The sequence below is a fragment of the Aythya marila genome (assembly GCF_965140915.1).
Source record: "Aythya marila genome assembly, chromosome: 1".
In the NCBI taxonomy this organism is placed as follows: domain Eukaryota; kingdom Metazoa; phylum Chordata; class Aves; order Anseriformes; family Anatidae; genus Aythya; species Aythya marila.
This window is the reverse complement of record NC_139042.1, coordinates 140339968-140360610: the sequence shown is the minus strand read 5'-3', so window position 1 is coordinate 140360610 and position 20643 is coordinate 140339968. Positions and strand designations below refer to the sequence as shown.

The 20643-nt window shown below is 40.7% G+C and overlaps 1 protein-coding gene across 5 annotated transcripts in view; it reads right to left on the bottom strand.

The window, feature by feature from the left end:
- Positions 1 to 20643, bottom strand: part of LMO3 (LIM domain only 3) — a 62493-nt gene that overhangs the window by 41530 nt on the left and 320 nt on the right. Inside the window, exons 1-3 of one of the 5 annotated variants that reach the window (XM_082784550.1) lie at positions 19695 to 19743; positions 18951 to 19236; positions 11252 to 11465 (exon numbers count right to left, since the gene is read on the bottom strand). In XM_082784550.1, the coding sequence (XP_082640676.1) occupies positions 11252 to 11457 (206 nt within the window). In that variant the 5' untranslated portion in view covers positions 11458 to 11465; positions 18951 to 19236; positions 19695 to 19743. Of the gene's footprint in view, positions 1 to 11251; positions 11466 to 18950; positions 19372 to 19694; positions 19744 to 20643 lie in introns of those variants that run through there. The other 4 variants (XM_082784552.1, XM_082784549.1, XM_082784551.1 and 1 more) reach the window with 4 other exon arrangements.

Below are 20643 nucleotides of genomic sequence, written 5' to 3'. Positions count from 1 at the left end.
TCATCTAGAGCTTAGAGATATGAAGAAGCAGCTCTTATATCATGTGTGGAAGAGTGCTTCGAAGTTTGGGAGGTAAAAGAATTGGTTCTGAAGAGCCACGCTGGAATAGGAGTTGCCAGGCTTTCATTGATGAAATCACATCTCTCCATTTTGGTAAGATTTTCTGGTAAACTAAACATATTTGCAATCATTTTCTTCATTTATTTCCCCCCCACCCCAATTTTCTCTTTTTCTAGGGGGAGATGGATTGAGAGTATTGCACAAATAAGCCAAGCTTGAGGCATGTAGGAGCTAGTGGCAAGAAATAACTTTCTCCAGAGAGCACACCTTGAAACAAGAAGGATCAGTTTTTGAGAAAAAAAGAGCTGGACTTGAGTGAAATAGAGTTGAGGTGGTTAAAATAAAAGCATCAGGAAAAAAAAAAAAAAAAAAAAAAAAAAAAAGGAGGTTGTATGTCTGCTAAAATAACCTTATACCTATACTTATATAAAATAGATAAAATACTTTTTCAATATATTGAAAGGAAAACTGTTTATCTGCCAACATAGTAAGATTCCCTGATTAATAATAAGATTATGTAGAATAGTTAGTTCCGGAGTTATTTGTTCAGACTCAGTAAATTCCTATTGAGACTGATAATCTGACAAATTATAGTAAATTTTGCAAATACGTACTAGCTTCAGAGTAAACCTCTGGGGTCTGTTAGTAGAGAAGGTATATTTGTATAAGGAGGGAAAAGAAGTGAAAGCAATCATCTGCTTCCCATAGCAAGAAGCTGTACTTCTTGTGATTGCCTTCCAACTATTCCTTGGTCAAATTGTTAGAGAACTCATAATGACCAGTACTACCTACTGCACACATTTCAGATGTGCTCTTTGGAATTTTATTTATTATTTTTTTTTTAACCTGTAATTATCAGCTGAGAACCTACTTAAAAGACATGTGAGAAACAGGGAGAAGGAGTAAGAGAAGATGCTGTTGTGGATATTACAGAAAAGCGATCAAGCTGTGCTGCATCTGGAGAAAGACAGGAACTGGGACTCTAACAGAGACACATCAGGGATGGTAATGAAAGGCCTCACAAAAGCTCTGAGGAGGCCCAGTGGCTGGATGTGTGCTCATGAAGTGGCCATTTCTCAGCTTTGCTCACTGAATCTTTCTTACTAGTGGAGCACTCTGCATTATAACAGAGCTAGGTAAGGAGGTGCTGAGGGAAGCGCTCTTGGCTGACTTCATGCTACAGCAACGCTCATTAAAAACAGAATATTTGCTGCAATGTTTGCAGCATTTCCTGTAGGTCTTAAGATTGTTTTAATAAATGAAATTCTGAGCAGAAAGAGTATATTTTAATTTACTTTTTAGTGCTCCTTAAGTATTCAATGTCATACTGCATTTTTTTTAATACTATGTGGAGCATAAAAATGCATGAATTTAACATCTTAATGCAAATGAACACATCCTTCCAGAAGCCTGAAGCTGCTAAGTACACAGGACAGGTTCATTAGCACAATTTCGGAGCATGAGGAGAAAATGAATTGAGAACCCAAGATTCACAACCATCAACACAAAATCCTGGGGCTTTTTAATAAAGTTTTGTCCCATCTCCTACCGCTTGCTGTCTTCCCCATGAAAATTTCAGAGGGCAGAGCCCAGGAGATGCCAAGGGGCTGTACAAGACTCAAGGTAGACCCTTACGTCACCTGCCAGAAGTTCAATTTGGGAGTGGTGATAGCATAGGATTAGCATACAAATATACATCCCTTCAGTCAGAAAGAAATGGGAAGAGGATGTTACAGATGTCAACACTTGGACTGACACTCTGGGAACATGCTGATGCAGGAGACGTCAGCAGCCATGGTGGCCCTGCAGCAGCCATGGTGGCCCTGCAGCCTTGTGCCCAGCCAGGAGCAGAGCCAGGGACCTGGGCTTCCCCTGCCCAGGGTGGGGGCAGATGGCATGCTGTGGGTGGGAATAAACAGTGTGCAGTGCATTAAAAAGGAGGACACGGCAATTCACGGTAGGCTTTTTCAAGCAAAGCCATTCCAGTTTTAAATATTTGGCTGTGCTAAGGCATGTTTCTAAATTAATAGGCCCCATAGCTTTCAACAGGATTATGCAGGGTACACCAAGCCAAGTATATAGTATACATTTGTAGGATTATACTAAAATAACATTAACCCTAAAGTGTTCTTAAATGTATCAAATTACAAATTAAATAAGGAAGCCAACAGAAACTAGTGCAAAACACTTCCTTGCTGAGACTGTCCACCCCCTTCTCGGCAATTTTTGTAAGGCAGGCACATTAGCCTTATAAAAGTTTCTTCAAGAAGTTTTTGTTGTTGGTGAGGGTGGTTTTTTTCCTGTAAACCCAAATCTTAAATCCTAGGACCTTTGTATTGTAAAATTTGTTTAATATGAATTAGAAAGTGGAAAAAAATGTTTATTTATGGGAAGATGAATTTTTCAGTTTTCTGCTATCTAAAAAAAGTAATCTTCTTTAATGAAAATTCTGAGAAATATAGAGGTAATAATCCTCACTACAGAAAAAAAAAAAAAAAAAGAAAAAAAGATTTGTGTAGAAGTGGCCATAGTGATAGAAGATAAGACCTAAATTACTAATTTGCACTCACTGCAATTGGTACTGCTATACTTAAGCTGCAATCTAGTAACTCACAACTATCACTGCCTAGAAACCCTTTCTAAAAACTTGTCTAAAAGGCAAAACCAAGTGCAGCGATCATGACTGGAACTATTTTTAGAAATTGATTAGCAATAATAAATTCAAGTATTTCTTGGAACAGATGGAATTTCAAGGGAGGTTAATTATTTAATCTGTATTTGTATCAAGTTTTCTCAAACTAATACCTATTTCTCTTTAAGGTAGCTACAAAGAAATAACATTATAAAATAAAAACAACAGTTGTTTTGCTGATATGTACGGCTTGAAATTATGTTAAAAAAAATAAATCGTTTCACACATGCATTTAGCACATTTTAGTCATTATCAAGAGAAAAGATGTATGCTTTATGTGCAAGTGCTACCAAGTGCCACAAAAGCGTTATATAAAGTCCAAAGGCTCAAACTCAAGTGTGCAATATTGAAAGCAAAGATATGGGAGCAAGGTGATATTTGCTACCTGGTTTAAGGTAGAATCTTGCTAATTAGTCCAATATATCATCAGTTACTGTATATCCAAATGTGTAACTTGACTAGGCTTATTCTCATCTCTCCAAAAACACAGAAAAAATGCAGTAAAATGTCTGATCTCTGCTCTCACCCCCCAAAAGTAATTTTATCTTTGCATGTTGTGCAATTCTCACATTCATCCACTATGTGCCAACACAAGACATTATCATTTTTGCAAAAGAAAAGATGAAAAGCTTAAATTACAGTACTGCAGAATGCCACTTAACACAAGAACTGCAGGAGAATTTCCCACGGAACATCAATCCAGATCTGAAAATCTATTTTATAAAAGCAGCGATTTTCTGCTAGCGAAGAGTTCCCTTTTGCTGTATTGCATTTTGTGATAAAATAGATAAACAGCATTCATTCTAATCCTAAATGAAAATATTTTGCAGTTAATAATTGAGGCCATTGTGCTTTTTGAAAACTAGGTACTAAATACTATTCAGCTGCTAGTAGCTGTTCTGATTTGGAACTGGAAAGCAGAATGAATTATGAATACCCTACACCCGCACTCCAGCATGAAATTTTAGTACATGCCTGCCACTAACTTCACTCATTGCCATGGGGCTATCAAGATGCTTAATTGTTAGCATACATTTAAAGTCTGTCTTAACCAGTTTTACAGAACACTGGACCATGCTCATATTCCAGTCTGAGTACCTGTGTAACACAGGGTTCAGATTCCACCATAATTTCTGCATAAATATACGCAGAAGTAAAATACCAAGCAGATGTGCACAGAGGACAATGTATTTTAGCTGTATACCATTTTGATACATGGCTTTCTAATAATAAAATCTGGATGAACTATTCATGCTGTTGCTTAAAAAAGAAATATATTGTCACTAGTATGTGGTCAAAATCTTATACTAATTCCCCCCCCCCCCCCAAAAAAAAAAAACCAAACAAACAGCCTATTCTCTTTTAAAAAAGAGAATCTTATCTCTACTGATATCTAATAGCCATCTTAAAAACCACCAGACAGGCATATAGAGGGTAAGTTAATTGTCCAAAGGCTAATTGATTCAGAATAAACAAGAAGCAGACTCAAGAAGGTGCAAAATGACAGTATTAGAATTTTACAGGTGCAAAATATGAAAAGCGTTTTGACAACATACAGTCATTGCTTCAGATATTTGACTCTGTAATGCTTAAAAAAAAAAAAAAAAAAAGAATATTTAGGCAAAAAATAATAAAAAAAACACCCAAAACCCAAGCCTGTGGCTATTATTTAGGTTATTATTATTATTTACATGGCCTAAAAAGCCATCTGATATATCATTCTATGGTATCCAATGGTAAATGGAAAATTAGTGACCAAACGCATCCAAAATTTACATTCGTAAGGACTGTAAAAGTCAAGACTAATTTAATTTAGATATCAAGTACTGCATAATGAGTGTTTTGGTTACCAAACCCATCACAAATGTATTTAACTCCAATGAGAAGAGAAAGCAATTCCTAAAGTCAGAAGGGCTGAAAGGACTTAATGTCACACGTTTTGATAGGCAATTCTCAATTATCTATTATGAAATTTTACATGGAATTCTATTTCCAGGTGAGCATCTTTTGCAATTTTCTGCTTGCTCACAACTATACTTTTAGGAAAAATAATATACTTGTTACCTATTATTCAAACATTCGTATTATGAAAGAATAGTATTATATACAAACATTTGAATAGTGAATCAAATGCAATGTGAAAAAATTTAGAAAGATTAAAAAAAATCCACATTTTAAAAAATGTAGTAAGATAACCACAAAACAAAACTAAAGAAAGCTTCAAACTCCCCCTCCCCGCTCCGCCCTTAGTAAGGACAGCAGAGCTCAGAAATCAGAACTTCTTAAAAACATCGACGTTAGGCAATAATAGCTAAATATTCTTCCGCAATTGTACAGAGATGCATTGTTTTGTATATGCTTCTTGCCAAAAAATGCAGAAAGCTTGCAGTTAATCCTTGGTTGTCAAATTACATGCCATAATACAGTTGATAATATTTATTCTTGAAGTAAAGCATATATATATAAATTGTATTAAAAAAAAAACCACACACACACAAAACAACAAAACAATACACTAGTCGTAAAGTCCCTTCTGAGGAAAAAATCAGCGAGGAAGAAATCAAGAAAGTTCTAAGTATTTTAAAAGAAATTATAAAATAAATACTAACCAAACCGATAGGCTTGAATTCAGCATGAACATTAACCCATCCACCAACACTGCAGAATTATCCAGGCTGCCCCCAAATTTTAATAAGCTTTATTGAGCTGTTATAAATTGACAAAATATTTATAGCAAAATAATTTTCCATAAATTGCACTGTACTATAGCAAGGTAATGAAGAGCTGTAGGACAGGTTTTAAGATGCACTGTACTTTCATCTGAAAAGTCTCCTGAAATTCTTTGAACGTTTCCAGGGGATTAATGAGGTATTTTGACAACAAACAAGAAGTGTCTGGTTTTCAAGAAGCCTTATAAGAGGGAACATTCACATCCTTGGAAATTAAACTGTGTATTTTAAGCCACTAAAAATAACACAATTATTAAAAATTTGGCAGCTCTGAAGAAAAATACCAGAAGATACTAGCAAACACATGGAACTACTGAAGAGCGTCAAACTTGAGTACACATATTTTACAGCATTTTAACATGACTTAAACACCAATTTTAACAGCTTAATTGAATGTTTCTTATTAAAAGCTATCACAGACGAACTAAAATAAGAACGAGCTAGAATGTAACTAAATCAAAAGCATTATTCCTTGCAAGTTTAGTGGGTTAACTGTGTGTACGTGCACTAGTCCCCTTGTTGTACACCCTTATCCATTCAAGAACTGCTACAGTGTTTTTAGGATTTCAAAACAGTTGGCAAGAATACTCATCTCACATACACAGCAAAATTTCAACAAGCAGACCACTACACCTACAATTTTTATATTTATTTCTAAAAATATTCAAGGGCCTATTCCTCCAAAGCAGCAGTCCCTTGAATGCTTTAATGCATTGTGGAAACGGTATTCATGTATAAATAAGGGTTCATTTTAGTGAAGAAAGCAGAGCTCTTGAAGACTCACTTCTGTAAATTCCTCAATGTTTCTGACTGCTTAAATCCTTAAATTCAGACTGCTTAAATCCTTAAAATTTTACCAATATTTAATTAAGCTGGGAAAGAAGTATACTGAGGTGTCAGTTTAAAAACGTCTTATATCCCAAAACCCGTGAAAACATCCACATAGAGTATTTATACAAGCATTTAAGAGAGCCAATACCTTAGGTGTTTGCAACATTTAACATGAATTTTCCACAACCTGAGAGAAAATCAAGCCATTTTAAGTCTTTCCTGAATTGCTAAGTACTCATCTGTAATAATTTTTTAAATAATAATTGCCTTCAGAGTGATAGCAGTTGCACAGGAAAAGGCTGCTTCCTAAACTCTACTCCTTTCAGGCTGCACCCTTTCACAGACTAAATATTTCACAAAGGCAGCATCTTTATGAAGCTTATGGTTGAGCACTTTACTTTCTGTAGTCACTTCTCATAATTTACACGATCTTGTCCAATATGTATGTTTTTAAAATTCTGGCTTGTCTCAGGTCTTCAGATCAACAAATGTGGAAGGAAACAAGAAAAAAAGAAAACAAACAAACAAACAAACAAAACCACAGACACACAAAAAAAGAAAAACAACCAAAAAGCACACAATTTGACCCTTTCTTCAGGAACAGCAGTCTACTCATCTTAATAGCTATTCAGTGATACTTTTAAAGCCTGCAGTGCATTTACAAGCCAAATCATTACCCAGGTAGGGCAGTGAGGGGGGTAGACTTATGTGTCATTGTGCCTCCATCCCCAGTAAGGCTCTAGACACCTTTAAGAACAAGAATTCCCCCCCAATATATTGTTTTGTTAATCCTTTTCCTATGATCTGTTTGCCTGGCTAGAGAAATTATGCAAAAAGTAATAAAAGTTCTAATTCAATTTCCATGTTAAGAGATGGATTTGAAAAAAAAAAAAATCAGAAACCATATTCTTTGTGTTTACTAAGAGATATGCACTCCAACATTTAGTGTCATGGAGCTGGAGTTAAAACCAGAAACGGTGAAGATAATTTAGCTGCATGAATGCCTGCTCTTCAGTAAAATGCTGCCAAAATTAAATAGGAATGAAACAGCACTTTGTAGTCATTGGTCGCTCAGCAGGGTTTGCGTAGTTAAAAACCTAAGTGAAAAGGGTGATTGACCTACATTGCTACTAGCTTAGCACAGCTGTACTTTCATATTTTTGCTGCATCCGAGGAAGCTCATTATTTAATACAACTGAGTTACGTGTAATTGTCGGTTTTTCATTTTACACTTTTAGGAGCCAGATATTAATCTCAGATGTGTGGCACGCGTTACTGTGCATCTGGAAGTATATGCGGCTGCCCATTTGCACGCAAGGCTAAAAAGATGGGACTACACACAGTTGCACCTGAAATTAGGAGGCTGCCCAGGGGTAGGAGGACCTCACAAGCATGCAGAAATCAAATGAGCAGATGGAACAAAAAGCAAATCCCCCTGGCACCCCAAAGGCAAATGCAACGCTGTTTTTCCCATTGTTTTGAGCAGGAGTAGCCCAGAATGCATAACCAAAGCACATTTCACACAACTCATACCTGCAGTTTAAATAAGTAATAACCTTCCAGTTAACAACCAGTTTGATATGTTAACAGCCCTTGGGCTGTTAACATAACAACTGGTCATTAATGGCAGTAATGACAGATTTCAGAGGGAATATTGTGCTTGTAAATGGACATGCTGCCAGTCAGAACAGAAGACAGAGCGGTATAGGTTGATACATTAAGATGTCATTGCACAGCTCTGGAGGAAAAAAAGAGGAAAAAAACTTGCATATTTCACTTACTGTAAATGGACTTGAAATATTGGCGTAAACCTAAGTTCCTTAAATTAAGTCTTCACTTTCTAACTCAAGAGTGTATAAGCAGAAGACAGAAGCCTGCAGGGGAATTATACTCTGCATATCATTTTCACCGAGTATGTTATTTCTAACATTGAGACCTTTCTTTACTCAAGTCAGTTCTCATCTTCGTTAACAAAACAGAGTTCATTCCTGCCGTGGCCACCCCAACAGCCTGGGTACCATATGCCACCTCTAAAATCACTGGAATGACTTACTTGAATCAGATTGCAGGGGAAAAGCCTCTCACACCCAGAACATCTTTCAAGCTCATTACATCCATCCCCTCAACCCCTTCCATACAAAAGAATAAGGTCTTAATGTAGTAAAATTAACTCAATTTACCAAAGGAGACAACTAAAGCAAAACAAGTTTTAAAGTCCTGAAGATAGAGTATTTATAAAACAAAAAACTTCAAGAGGGTATCTCCAGGATAAAATGCCAAACAAAAGAATTGGGGCAGACGGAATCTTTTTATGTTTTTTTTTTTTTTTTTTTTTTGGCAGGCATTTTTAAATGAGAAATACTAGAAGTATCTTTGCAAATAGCCAAGGACACAATCACACAGTTTGTGAATTTAACCATCAATGTTAAAGCACACAGACTGGCTACATTATTGCTTATAGCATCTGTAGAATGGCTGTCTTATTGAAATACATAATGAACACAGAGAGACAAGTTAATAAGCAATTTTACTCTTTATAGTATCGTACAAGCCACATATCCTCTAGAGGGCACCACATAAATTAATAGGAATCTAGAATGATTTTGTATGTAGCAAAGACTCCCTTTACGGTTAAAAAGGAAAAAAAAAATTAAGAGGATAGTTTGAAACTGTAATCGAACTCTAATCTGATCATTAGTACTAAGTAATTTGTTCTTTAAATTGATATCAAGTGGGTTGCTAAATATGAAAGCTTATTTGACTACAAAGCTAGAGAACATTTAACTAGTTTCTACATTAGCATTAAAAAGATCACTTTTATAGGTTCACTGCATAACTAAGTAGATAAGAAGCAATGAGGCAAATGACTATCTGCAATTACCTTAAGTGCATCAGTATGAAGTTTAGAGTAAATACCAAATTTAAATCTGTGCACTCACAAGAATCACTAAGAAAAGGCTCATGACTTTCATTAAGACTTGATAAATCCAGAACAAAATAAAAAAACATCTTAAAACTGACTACAGGATTTGTTATATACACTGGCTTCACTGGTGCAAAAGTAGATATTGCGTATGAAAACATAACCAAAACATTAGTTTTGAATGTTGTCATGACAGATGCATCATTGTGTAAAAAACTGTCTCCTTTCTTTGAATTACATACTATGAGTTTTAAAAATCTGTTTGCAAAATGTTTACCCCTGCTAGACCTTCAAAGACCAGAGAACAATGCGAAACACACACCCCTGTGCTGAAAAAAAAAGTACTTTTTTGTAGCTCTATTACTAGAACACTTTTGGTTTTGATTTTAAACACTGGATCTGTTGCATTAGTATTTGGGAGATTAGGTAGGTTCAAAGGCCCTAGTAAACCTGGAGATCACATTACCCCAGCAGTTTTCTTACTCCTGCAGGCACTTGTAGAAAGATTCTTAAAATGGGTTTTAAATATTAGTCTCAGCATTACCTTCCCCACAGAAGCTGTCCACACCCCTGTCTACATATACATACATGATTTAAGATCACAAGCAACCTAGGCTCCTGTACAATAATTCCTTCCTGTTAGCTACTTCTTTGGCAGCTTTTACACAATGGCTTTAAGTTGCAGACTCTATCTTATGCTCAACTCATGGACATTTAATGGCTAGCAGAGCACTTTTACCACTAAGAGGTCTTAGGCTATGTCTGAAGAACCCTGAACTGCCTTGCAGCCCCAGCTCAGCAAATGCACAAGGCACTTGCAAACGCTTTTTGCTCTGCTCTAGAAAAAACAGGTTGTAATGTGGAGAGCCAGGGTACCAACTGTTAACGCTTCAGTCTTGATTTCTGTTCCAAACTATCCATGCCAAGCAACCTGGGAACTTCATAGTCGGTACCTGTGCTTACACTGAACTTGTAAGTTAATGCATTCAAAGAGAATTTTAATTTTTCCCCTATGTATTACAGACTTGAATGTCCCTTTAAAAGGAAAAGACTTCACTACAGGGGCAGAGGAAATATTCCCAGAAGTTCATGTTTGCCTCAGGCAGCCAGTCTCATTAGGCCCCTTATACAGAGTGGAAGAAGGTGCTCCTATAGGAAATAGGTGCTCAGTCACCCCAGAGGAGTCTCTCTCTGTCTATTTGCAAGTGAGAGCCTAGAGAGACCAAACTTCCTGATTAAACTCAGCTTATGCAAGTAGCCCTATGTATTCACATGCACTCTACAGATAAATTAGCCAAGTACTTTGCTGAGTTGTACCCCAAATGTTTTAGAGAAGGTAGGACGATGAACAATCAAGAGGGCAGAAATCAGGTGGTGGTTTGCAGTCTTTGAGAAAAGGTGCCAGCTCACCCATGTCCCACACAGTTCCCCAGGCTGAGGAGCAGAGTTGATTGGGGCATGCTGGCTACAGAGTTATTTACAGGGAAGGCAAGTGAGTGGGCTTGGTCCAGCACCTAACAGGCAAATGGCAGTGTTCATAAAAGCTCTCACCACCACAAACAAAATCCTTCCAGCAAACTCAGAGGACAGAAGTGCATTCGCACAGACAAGTGAAACGCTTTCCACTCACAACCTTCAGACCCCACACTCAAGCTGTTGAAAACTGCGCAGGCGGGCCTGCTGCATTAGGCTGCGGTGCCTAAAAGCCCCACTGCGTTTAGTAGGAGATCAGCTCCCCCAGAGCGCAGTGCTGCCGGAGGGATGGGGGTTATTCTGTTCTCATCCTCCTCTCCTCTTAGCCCTGGTATAAGCATCAGAAAATTCACAACAGCGTGCTTTCCAATTCAGGACAGACATTGCCTTTGATTTTAGTTTCACTCACCACTATGCTGCAGTGGTTGTCTCACGCTCCACAAACGCTGTCCACCACATACTACTTACACACCACTAACTACACGGGAAGGACTGAACAGGCTTACCAGGTTAATCAGTGAACGCGATGAGGGTGTGACCTACCTCAGGTAGTCTCTGCGACAAAGGATAAGGTTGGCTTTGGTGTACAGAGTAGAGCCCACCTCCCCCAGGCGGCAGTCACAGCAGGCACATTTCAGGCAGTCTTCATGCCAATATTTGTCCAGGGCCTTTAGAAGATACCGGTCTTTAATCTTACGGTTGCAGCCAGCACAACCTTTCGGCTTGGTGTCTGGCTGAACTGAGAGCATTTGTATACCTGAAACACAGCAAGAGCAATGAAAAGTGAAAATAGACACTCTCCAGCATCAGTTTCAGCTTTCTCTTCCTCCACCTCTCCTCACCCACGCATCCCCAGATCATTAAAAAGGCAACAGCATAGATGGGGTGACATAAACTTGAGTGTCCACAGCAAGCTGAAAACATTAAATAAACTGGAGAGCTGAAATGTCCACTGGTCTGAGTTTCACCTCATTTACCTGGTCTCTTTGCTGAAAAGAAATATTTAAAAATTAAAATGAAAATATTTCAGTTGAAGTCACCCAGTTTTGACCAAAGTATCCAGTGGTTTAGCATCCAAAATTTAAACTAACAGAGTATCGGCAATGACAAACATATCTAAACTAACATATTTGTACCTATATGCACTACCTTTGTCAAATATAAGAGCACTCAAGATTCTAGAGATGGAAAAGACAAGCTATTAGAGGCACAGGACAAGAGTTTCAGGGAGATTTGACATAGACATTTTTGTACTAGAGGTTGTTTTATTTATTTATTTAAAGATTTCTGTTCTTAGGCACATGAATGAAGCAATCTGATTTCCAGAGACTTCAGTACCAGCACATCTCTAGTTACATCCTTCAGTCTAAGGACCTGCTAAAAAAATCTGACCTTAAATAATCTGCACAAGGTCAGACAGTTGCTAGTTTGTCAAGGATAATAATAATAATAACAATAATAATAATAACAACAACAATAACAACAATAATAATAATAATAATCTCTGCCCAACTTTCTAATTTTTCAATTTTAGCCAGCAGATAGTTTGGGACAAGGGGTCCACTGGTATCCATTAAGTATATATACCTTTCGATGTAATAGCAGAGAACATTTAAACAACAATTCAAACTCCTGAACCACTGTTTCAGGGACAGAACAGGTAAAAGTGGGACACAGCTAAGCGATGGTACATGGAGTGCTGCAGCCGTCTTCCAGAGATCCATACAAAAATCGATTGCTCTGAGTTTTACTGTAAATGGGGAGAGGAGGTCACTGTCCCAAAGTGCTTACAGACTGGTCTCTCTTGGTTAGTCTCACGAACTGTGAACCCATTATGCAGACTGATTCTCTGGAATTCATTCCTTAGAAGAAGCAAAAATCATAGCCTTGTGGATGCTTTGTTGTACATCAAACAGGCATCAGAGAGGAAAGAGAACTGACACGCAGTTCGATTATTAGGTTATCTCACTGTTTTAAGCCAGAGATGTAACTAAAAATATAGATAGATAGATACACTCTAATGAGTAGCATGTAAGTATTACAATGAGAATTTTTCAAGACTGAGGAATTAATGCTTTTGCCAACAGGAAAATCCTTCTCCCACGTTCGGGACGTGGCACCCCATTCTCACGCAGCGACTACAAAGGTCAAATAGTCTCATAACAAAGAAAAGCAAATTCAAGAGCCCCTCATCAAGAATGCTATACTACCTACTGCTAAGAAGGCTTTACAGTCTCAGCTTTTATAAGCACATCTCAGTCGGTGCTGTAACACACCACTATAGACAGGCAGTCTCAGGTAGCAAGAACATGAACAAGTTGGTGTTTTATTACATTTACTTTTCTAAGCTGTCATAAGGAATAGAAGAAAATAAGTTTAATATTTGAAGCAACAGTATAGTATGCCTTTATGAATATTAGCACCATGAAGACTAGAAGCTAAATATTACGCCAGCTGAAGTATCCCAGTGATCTGTATGTGTATGTGAAACGCATCAAATTTACGCGGATTGCAGCAAGTGCGAAGCCTGTTAAGTGACTTTTCAGGGTTTACCAAGCTGAACTCCCAAGTTTCACCTGTGAAGCTGGTAACTTAATTAGAAATAGTAATTCTTGTTCTCATTGTGATATACAACAGCCCCGCTTTGCGATACACTCTGTTATGCAGTTTGGAACAATATATTTGTCTGTTAAATTACCTGTTCAGTTATAGAGACAGTTCTCCTAGTGAACACCCTGAAGTACCACGGCAGTACTGCTGCCTAATGTCTAAAGCTCATAAAAAGATAATGTAAGGTCTTTATTTTTCTACCCGTAAGTACAAAAACGGCTTTGCTGCCTTCCCATTACTCTCCAATCAACACTACTCTCACACCTCCTACACTACTTAGAAACTCCTGAGGTCTGTTTCTCATTCCCCAGCGGGAGGATGAGAGCAAGCGACCTGCTCGGGCTCCGCAGCAAGGCAGGGGCACATCTGGGAACAAATGCACATTGCTTATCCTAAGCGAGCACCACGAGGCAAAGGCAGAGTGCCTACGGTATTTACAATTGCCAACTGGCTCCCCAAAACTCAGCATGAGGATGTGAAGCAGCAAGGCAACATGGCTACAAACAAACAACTAAAAGCAGTGAAAATAGCAGATTCTTGTAAAGACTCTCTACCAGACTGACTGTACAGGGAAATCCTGCTGGATTACTTATACCTTCAGCCATTGAAAAAGCTTAATCTGTGAAATTGCATATCGGGTTAGAGTATAAATATCCTCTAAGTGCCCATTACGTGCTTATTCCTAGACCCTCTCTTCCACCATTTAGAGGACAGACACAAAATAGTTTGCATCAACTTTGTGGAACTCACTAAAAAAGTTCAGAAGCATGAAGGACTCTTCTAGTATTTTAACCTTTTGCTCTAAGGGAAACCAGAATAAACTAGTAAATAACACAGGTAAGAGCTTTAAGGGAGAGGGGAAAGGGGAAAAAAAAATAAAAACCTCAACGTAAAAATTTTATCGTTTGGTAAGAAAGCAGGTGGGAGTGCAAAGGCTGGCAGTCTCTGACCAAGGCTGGATCAGCTGTCCTGTGCTTTCTGAAGGGAACAAGGTGCAAGAGAAGCAAGGCTGAACAAACAAATATCTGAACAAATTACAGTAATCAAGCATGACAATTCTTGAGATATATGCTGCAAACACCAGATTATTGTGTTATAAATAAAAGCACAGCTTACACAACATTGCACGCAGTCTGGCACCATTTTTGAGACGCTTGCTACATTCCGAAAGTAGACAGAGCACTGCTGCCGATGGTTAACCCAAACCCTCCTTGTACAAGTGAAAATGGGCAGACACCCCACAGAATACTGCTAATAACCCTGTATGCCTGTGCTCCCAAGGCTGGAAGAAGGTGACTCTGACATCCCACCGGCAGCATCTCCAGATTAGGGACTCAATCGGCAGCAGCTTTTGGAGGGAAGGAATACTTTTCTCCTCAGATAGATCTGATCTTTTTCACACTCTTACTTGCAATAAAGCTGCATCTATTTTAATGAAAGTTAAAATTAAACTACTATTTCATTATATAAAAAAAGGTTACTTTTTTTTTTTTTTTTTTTTTTTTGAAACATAGAGTGATCTAAACAAAAGAAAGCACAAGCAGTGCTCTGAGAAGTGTTTTACATAGCTCCGAATTCTTTGCACGTGCCCTTTTCTTCACAGCCCGGATTAAATCGCTTAATTTTGAGAACAGAATACTTGATTACTTTTTCCCTGTATAGTATGAGCCAGCTTAATGCAAATCACCTCCCAGACCATCTCTCCTCCCTTTAATGTTCCCACAGGATCTCCAACACAGTTACACTTCTCACATATGCGCTCGTGTATTTTTAGCTGCCTTAATCTCGCAGTAAGAATACCTGCAGCTGACTGCTAGCCAGCTTTCCACAGGGTTTGGTTTCGCTACCCAGTTATTTCTCAGGACACAGGAAGGAGCCTTTCAGAGGCTGACAGCACCCACTGAACCATCCGAGCTGCTTGCCGCTGCTTCGTCAGGACTCAGCAGACAGCACTGCCTGGCTGCCCTCCTCACCCCCACCCCTGTGAAGGCAGCACTCACGGAGCGCTTCCAAAAACATACAGCTCCATAAGTGCTACACCCAGGCTGTGAAAATCAAATCCAGCTTTCCCTTCAGTTTGGCAGAGTCCTACTCATGCTCTGCATCATAGAGCAGATCTGTTCTCAGAACAGAGAAATTTCAGTGCCTAGTCTGTCACTGTCAAACGAACCCTTTTTATTTCACCCCAGTCCATTTTCAAGGGCTTCCTCTCTCCTACTCTCCATCCCTCCCTCCCTTCCTCCACCCTCAGGCCCCAAAGTACTGCACATGAACTGCAGAGCTGTGTTAGCAATAAGACTTCTTAATCACCATCCACCACTGTTAGGATTTTTGAAGGAAGAATTTCATATGCTGATTTGTAGGCTTCTGCATTTCCCTCGGTCTCCCCAAAGAAGTTCAACAGAACTGACTCCCATCCCTTGTAGTTGCTGTTATTGTGCAATGAAACACTGACAACTGATTTGTAACTATGAATTCCAGGATAAAGAGGAACGAATGCTGGAAAAAAAGGCTAAAAAGGCTAAATTAGGTTCCTGAAAGAAAGCAGAGAGACAAAAACCCTCTTCACTCTGATCACCACCCTCAGCAAAATCAGGGAACGGAGACTGGACGTAACTAACTGTATTTTGTCAGTGAGATAGCAGTATCCGCGAGCAGGATTCATCTCTGCTTGTTCTAAGCACTGCTGAAGACTCCAGAACACAGTTTCTGGTTTGTGGTACAGGCAGCCTGTGAAGGGGATGCTAAAGGGTGGAAGAGTTGGATGTTCTTATGCACTACAGCACTTAACTTTTAAAGACCACTCACTCTCCTCCTTCACTGAAGCACACACACGATTCTACCAAGGACAGTGGGATGTACAGCAAGAAAAGGAAAACTTGCCTCTACCTCGAAGAAAAAAAAAAACAAACGGGAAATTAGTTTGGGGCAAATTGCATATCATTGCACGGGTCTCTAAAAGACAGTGAACTGACAGACAGCGCACAGTCAACACAAGAGTTGGAGATCCAATAGGAGATTAAAAAAAGAATACTTTTCAGCTGCTTTCCCACTTTACAGCTTTATCCTAAAAGCATTCATTGCTCCAATTATTCAGGATAATACACACGCAGGCTCAGAAAAAAAAAAAAAGTTAAGGTTTCAGAAGGGGAGAAACATTTCAGAACTCGCATGTAGCACATCGGGAGTCGTAACTAGTTTTAGATTGGCATGTAAATTGTTCTGTGGAAAATTCTTATTGCCTCCGAGACCCCGCTATTCTGAGTTATTTGACAGTTTAAGGGAAATCATAATTAAAAAAAGAGACATAAATAATAGCCTGTGCAGTGTGGTGCACAGAAATAAGTAGAACCATTTCATTTAAACTCTGGTGAGCTTTTAATTGCCTGGATTGCATTGTGAACCAGCCTAACGGTTGATTGCCTCCATTATGCTCTCTTGTTCTGTGCCATTCATCCGCACAGTCTCAGCTTCTGTAGTTAACACAACAAAGTAACCGCAACTCCATAACACTCAGGATTTTTTTTTTTTAAATAAAAGTAAGGTTTTTAGTGCTCTGAATATAGACTCTTCTGTATATTTTTGAGTTAATTTTCCACAGTATATAGCTAAACTTCACATCCTGCCCCTTCTTCTACAGAGGAAAGTGCTTTTATGTTATTATATTTTTTTAATAAAGGAGGTGGCTTGAAAACGGGGAAAAACGAGGAGGTTAGGTAAAAACTAAAAGTGGGAATGCAGTCCCACAGCTGGGAGCAGTGATACAGATTAAAAGAATTTGGCCAACATGGCTAGTCGATTGCCAAGAGACACCAAACAAAAGATTTCTCCTCTTCTTTCCCCTTCTCTTTTTGAAAGCTAGATTGGGCCTAAAAGCTTGTTTCTCTCTGTTCACTGGCCCAGAGCATCCCTGCAGGCTGTAGCCCCCTAAGGGACAACACAGCAAATAGATGTGCCCAGATCTCAGGGACGGGAGCTGCTTAGCTATGTTCCTACCCCTGTCGTGTCCCCCCCCCGCCTCCCCCCACTCCCTCCCTCCTCTTTTAGAGCAGTGGTGCTGGGAACCAATTTGATTCCCTTTTTCTCCAATGCAGCTGCAAGGCTCAGAGATACTGACATTTTTCCACTCTTATCAGTTTAATTACAGTTACCATGGCAGCAAAGTGCTAGTGCTTGGCAAAGGCCAACAAGAGATTTGCAAGACTGAGTTCAATTTTGATGCAGCTCACATGCAAAATAAATAAAAAAAAAAAAAATAAGAAACATACACTCTGCAACAAAGAATCCCTTTCGGGGCCGGACGCTCCAGCCTTTTGTGCTAATTCCTTCTGAGGCATCGCGGGGATGGGGTGGCGGGGAGGAGCGGGACGCGGCGGGGAGGCACGGAGCGCTGTTTGTTGCACCTAGCGGGATTAATCGCTCTCACCGGCGGTCCTACAGAGCCGTTTTAGGAAGGGCTGTGCCGGGCCCCCTTCGGGCACGGGGGCAGCGCCTTCAGGACGGGAAGAAGCGAGAGCAAGGCGCTGCCTCTTCTCCCCCCCCCCCAACCCCCCTCGCCCCGGCTCTACCTGCAAGCGCGCCCGCTCCGCCCGCCGCCAAGTGAGCCGGCGGATCGCAGCCTTACCAAAACTTTTCTCCTTTTTCTGCATGAGTTGATTTACGGGCGCCCGGAGAGCTCCTCCTCGGCGAAGCGCCGAAACCCAGCAAAAGTAGCAAGTGTGCTTCCCCGGCTCGGGGCGACCCGCGGCGGCGGCGGGGGGGGGGGGGTCCCCGGGCGGGCCGGGGGCTGCGGGGGGCTGCGCCACCCGCTGCCCGCAAGCCTCTAATCCCAGCGGCCCGCTAGCTTTGTTGTAACAAATGGCTTTGATTAAACTGTCACACGCGGCGTTAGCGTACCGTGTCGTGCCGGGCGTGCGAAGGGAGAAAGAGGGAAAAAAAAATAAAAAATAATAAAAATAAAAAAAAATAAAATAAAGGGAGAGGCTCCGCCGCAGAGGTGCTGCTCCTCCGGGCTGCCCACCCCTGCCGCCGCTCCGAGGGGGGCTCCGGGAGCCCCGAGCCGCCGGGGGCAGCCCCCGGCCGCTTCCCCCGGCCCGCGGCCGCGCTCCTGCCTCGGCTCTGCCCAAAGGGTTAACCCTGCGCCGAGCCAGCCGCAAATTAAACGGCTGTGCGGGGAGGCTTGCGGATTAAAGCCGGGGAGTGGGAAATTAACCTGCTCCCTTGGTAATTGAGAGCACGTTTCGAGAAGCTCTGGAAGAAGCAAGAATAATAATAACAATAATAACGGAGGCGGGGGGGCCGTTGGGGGGGGGGGGGCTGCTGCAATTCATTGTTAACTTTGACTGCTATTTCTCGAGACATCCAGGTAGATGGGTTTCGCTCAGCATCCTCCGCTTGCATGTATTTCATGTCTCATCATAAAAATAATGAAGCCTCACATGATTTAAACAAAACAGTCTCAGCAGAGCTGCAGCTTGAGTGAAAGTTGCAGTGCAGAGATGTGTGTGTGTATTGCAGCCCCGGCTTATGACTCAGAGAGAGAGAGAGAGAGAGAGAGAGAGGGAGAGAGGGAGTGATGCAGACACACATACACAAATGACCCAAAGCTTATGTACACAGTTGCCTCACTTACCTTCTCAATTAAGCGATACAGGGGAGGCAGTTCAATAAGCACAGTGGCTGCTTTGTAGCTCTTCTCCTTGGGAAAGGTCAAAAAGAAGCATTGTTTGGGGAAAAAAAAAATAAAGGGGGGGTGGGAGAGATGGGGAGGGAGATCGCTATTCTTTAAGTTTAAAATAATGAGGTCCTCAAGGATCCGCCAAGTAATTGTGTTGACCGCATCCGAGCTACAGGTGTCCTCCTTTTAGTATCTTGCAGTCCAAGGCTGTCTGTCTCCGTCCTGGCTGAAGACAACTTACCTAAAGCAGCGTGTGAGGAGCCGAGTTGAATGAAGTCAGGGCTTTATCAGCTGCAAAATGCAATCCCTTACCAGCCAGACATAATACAGCAAAAGAAAAGGTCACTCAGTTATTACTGAGCCAGCAGAGCCCAGGCAGCTCTTGTGGAAGACCACAGAGAAGCAGCTCCCTTCCGATTTAAGGCTATTTACCTCTCTCCCCCTCCACCCACCCACCCTTCCTCTCTCCCCCCTCCCAACTCCCCCTTTCTCTCCCTCTCTCTTTCTCTCTCTTCTGCAGCTCGCTCAAGTACAGCCGCCCTCGGAAAGTGCAAAGCAGCCAGGAGACAGATTGGGCTTTGTTGGTAATTTCCCATGGTGAAAATTTACAAGCCTGCAAGTGCAGTCAGCAAAACCACATGCATATGCTAGACACAAACACCAGGGACACACACACACGCACGCACACACACAAGTGACCTCTACTGAAGCGGCTCAGGATCACCTTCCCAGAGAGTGCTCCAGAAACAGACCCAGGGAAACAGGGGAGCGCCCTCCCACTCCCCCCCCCCCCAAATACTTTGCCTAAACAAAACAATAAGTTGCCTACGCGCAAAAAAAAAAAAAAAAAAAAAAAAAAAAAAAAAAAAAGCAAGATACATATCTCTCTATTAATGAGTAATGAGAATAATCCCTGAAGGTGAAAACGCAGCTTCTCTCGGTGCTACATGTGAGCTGCTCAGAGAGGAGCGCAAACTCCAGAGTGAAAGTTTCCTGCTCCCTGGTGCGGTCCCTACTGGTGCCTGACATGGCTGCCCTTGGCCCGGCCACTCACTGGGCACTGCTTGCCCCTTGCCACCTCCTTCCCCACACTTTCCAAGCTGAATGCTGGAGAGAAAAAAGCTGTTTCCCCCCTACAGGATCCTCGTCCCAGAAGCTGAAGACAGAGCCTTACTCTCTACCTAGTGGTGGAGGGGGAAAAATAATAGACACGGATGTGCTGTAGGTGTTGAATACCTTTGACCAAGAGACAGACAGACAGACGTGCAAACACAGAAGAGATACAGCATGCTTTGATATTCAGTCACGCTCACAGATGATTGTTTTTTCATGTTTTATAATAAAGATGTTGAGCCTAGCCTACTGTAAATAAAGTTAAAAAAATCCAAAGCATCTTCCTCTAAGAGCCATCTGCAGTTGGAGAAAGACCAGATTAAGAATTTGTGAATACAGTTTTCAGACTTCAAAGTGAATATCTGTTGTCTGCTATTAGAAGCACCACGCTAGATTTCCACAAAGCTTTGAAAGATGTCAGCTTACAATATACCCTAAATTTGAATGACACTCATATTATAGAAGTCTTTCAAGACCCAAGAAAGATTTAAAAGCATTGAAATGCTCTACCATCTGCACCCCTCCCTCATATAAT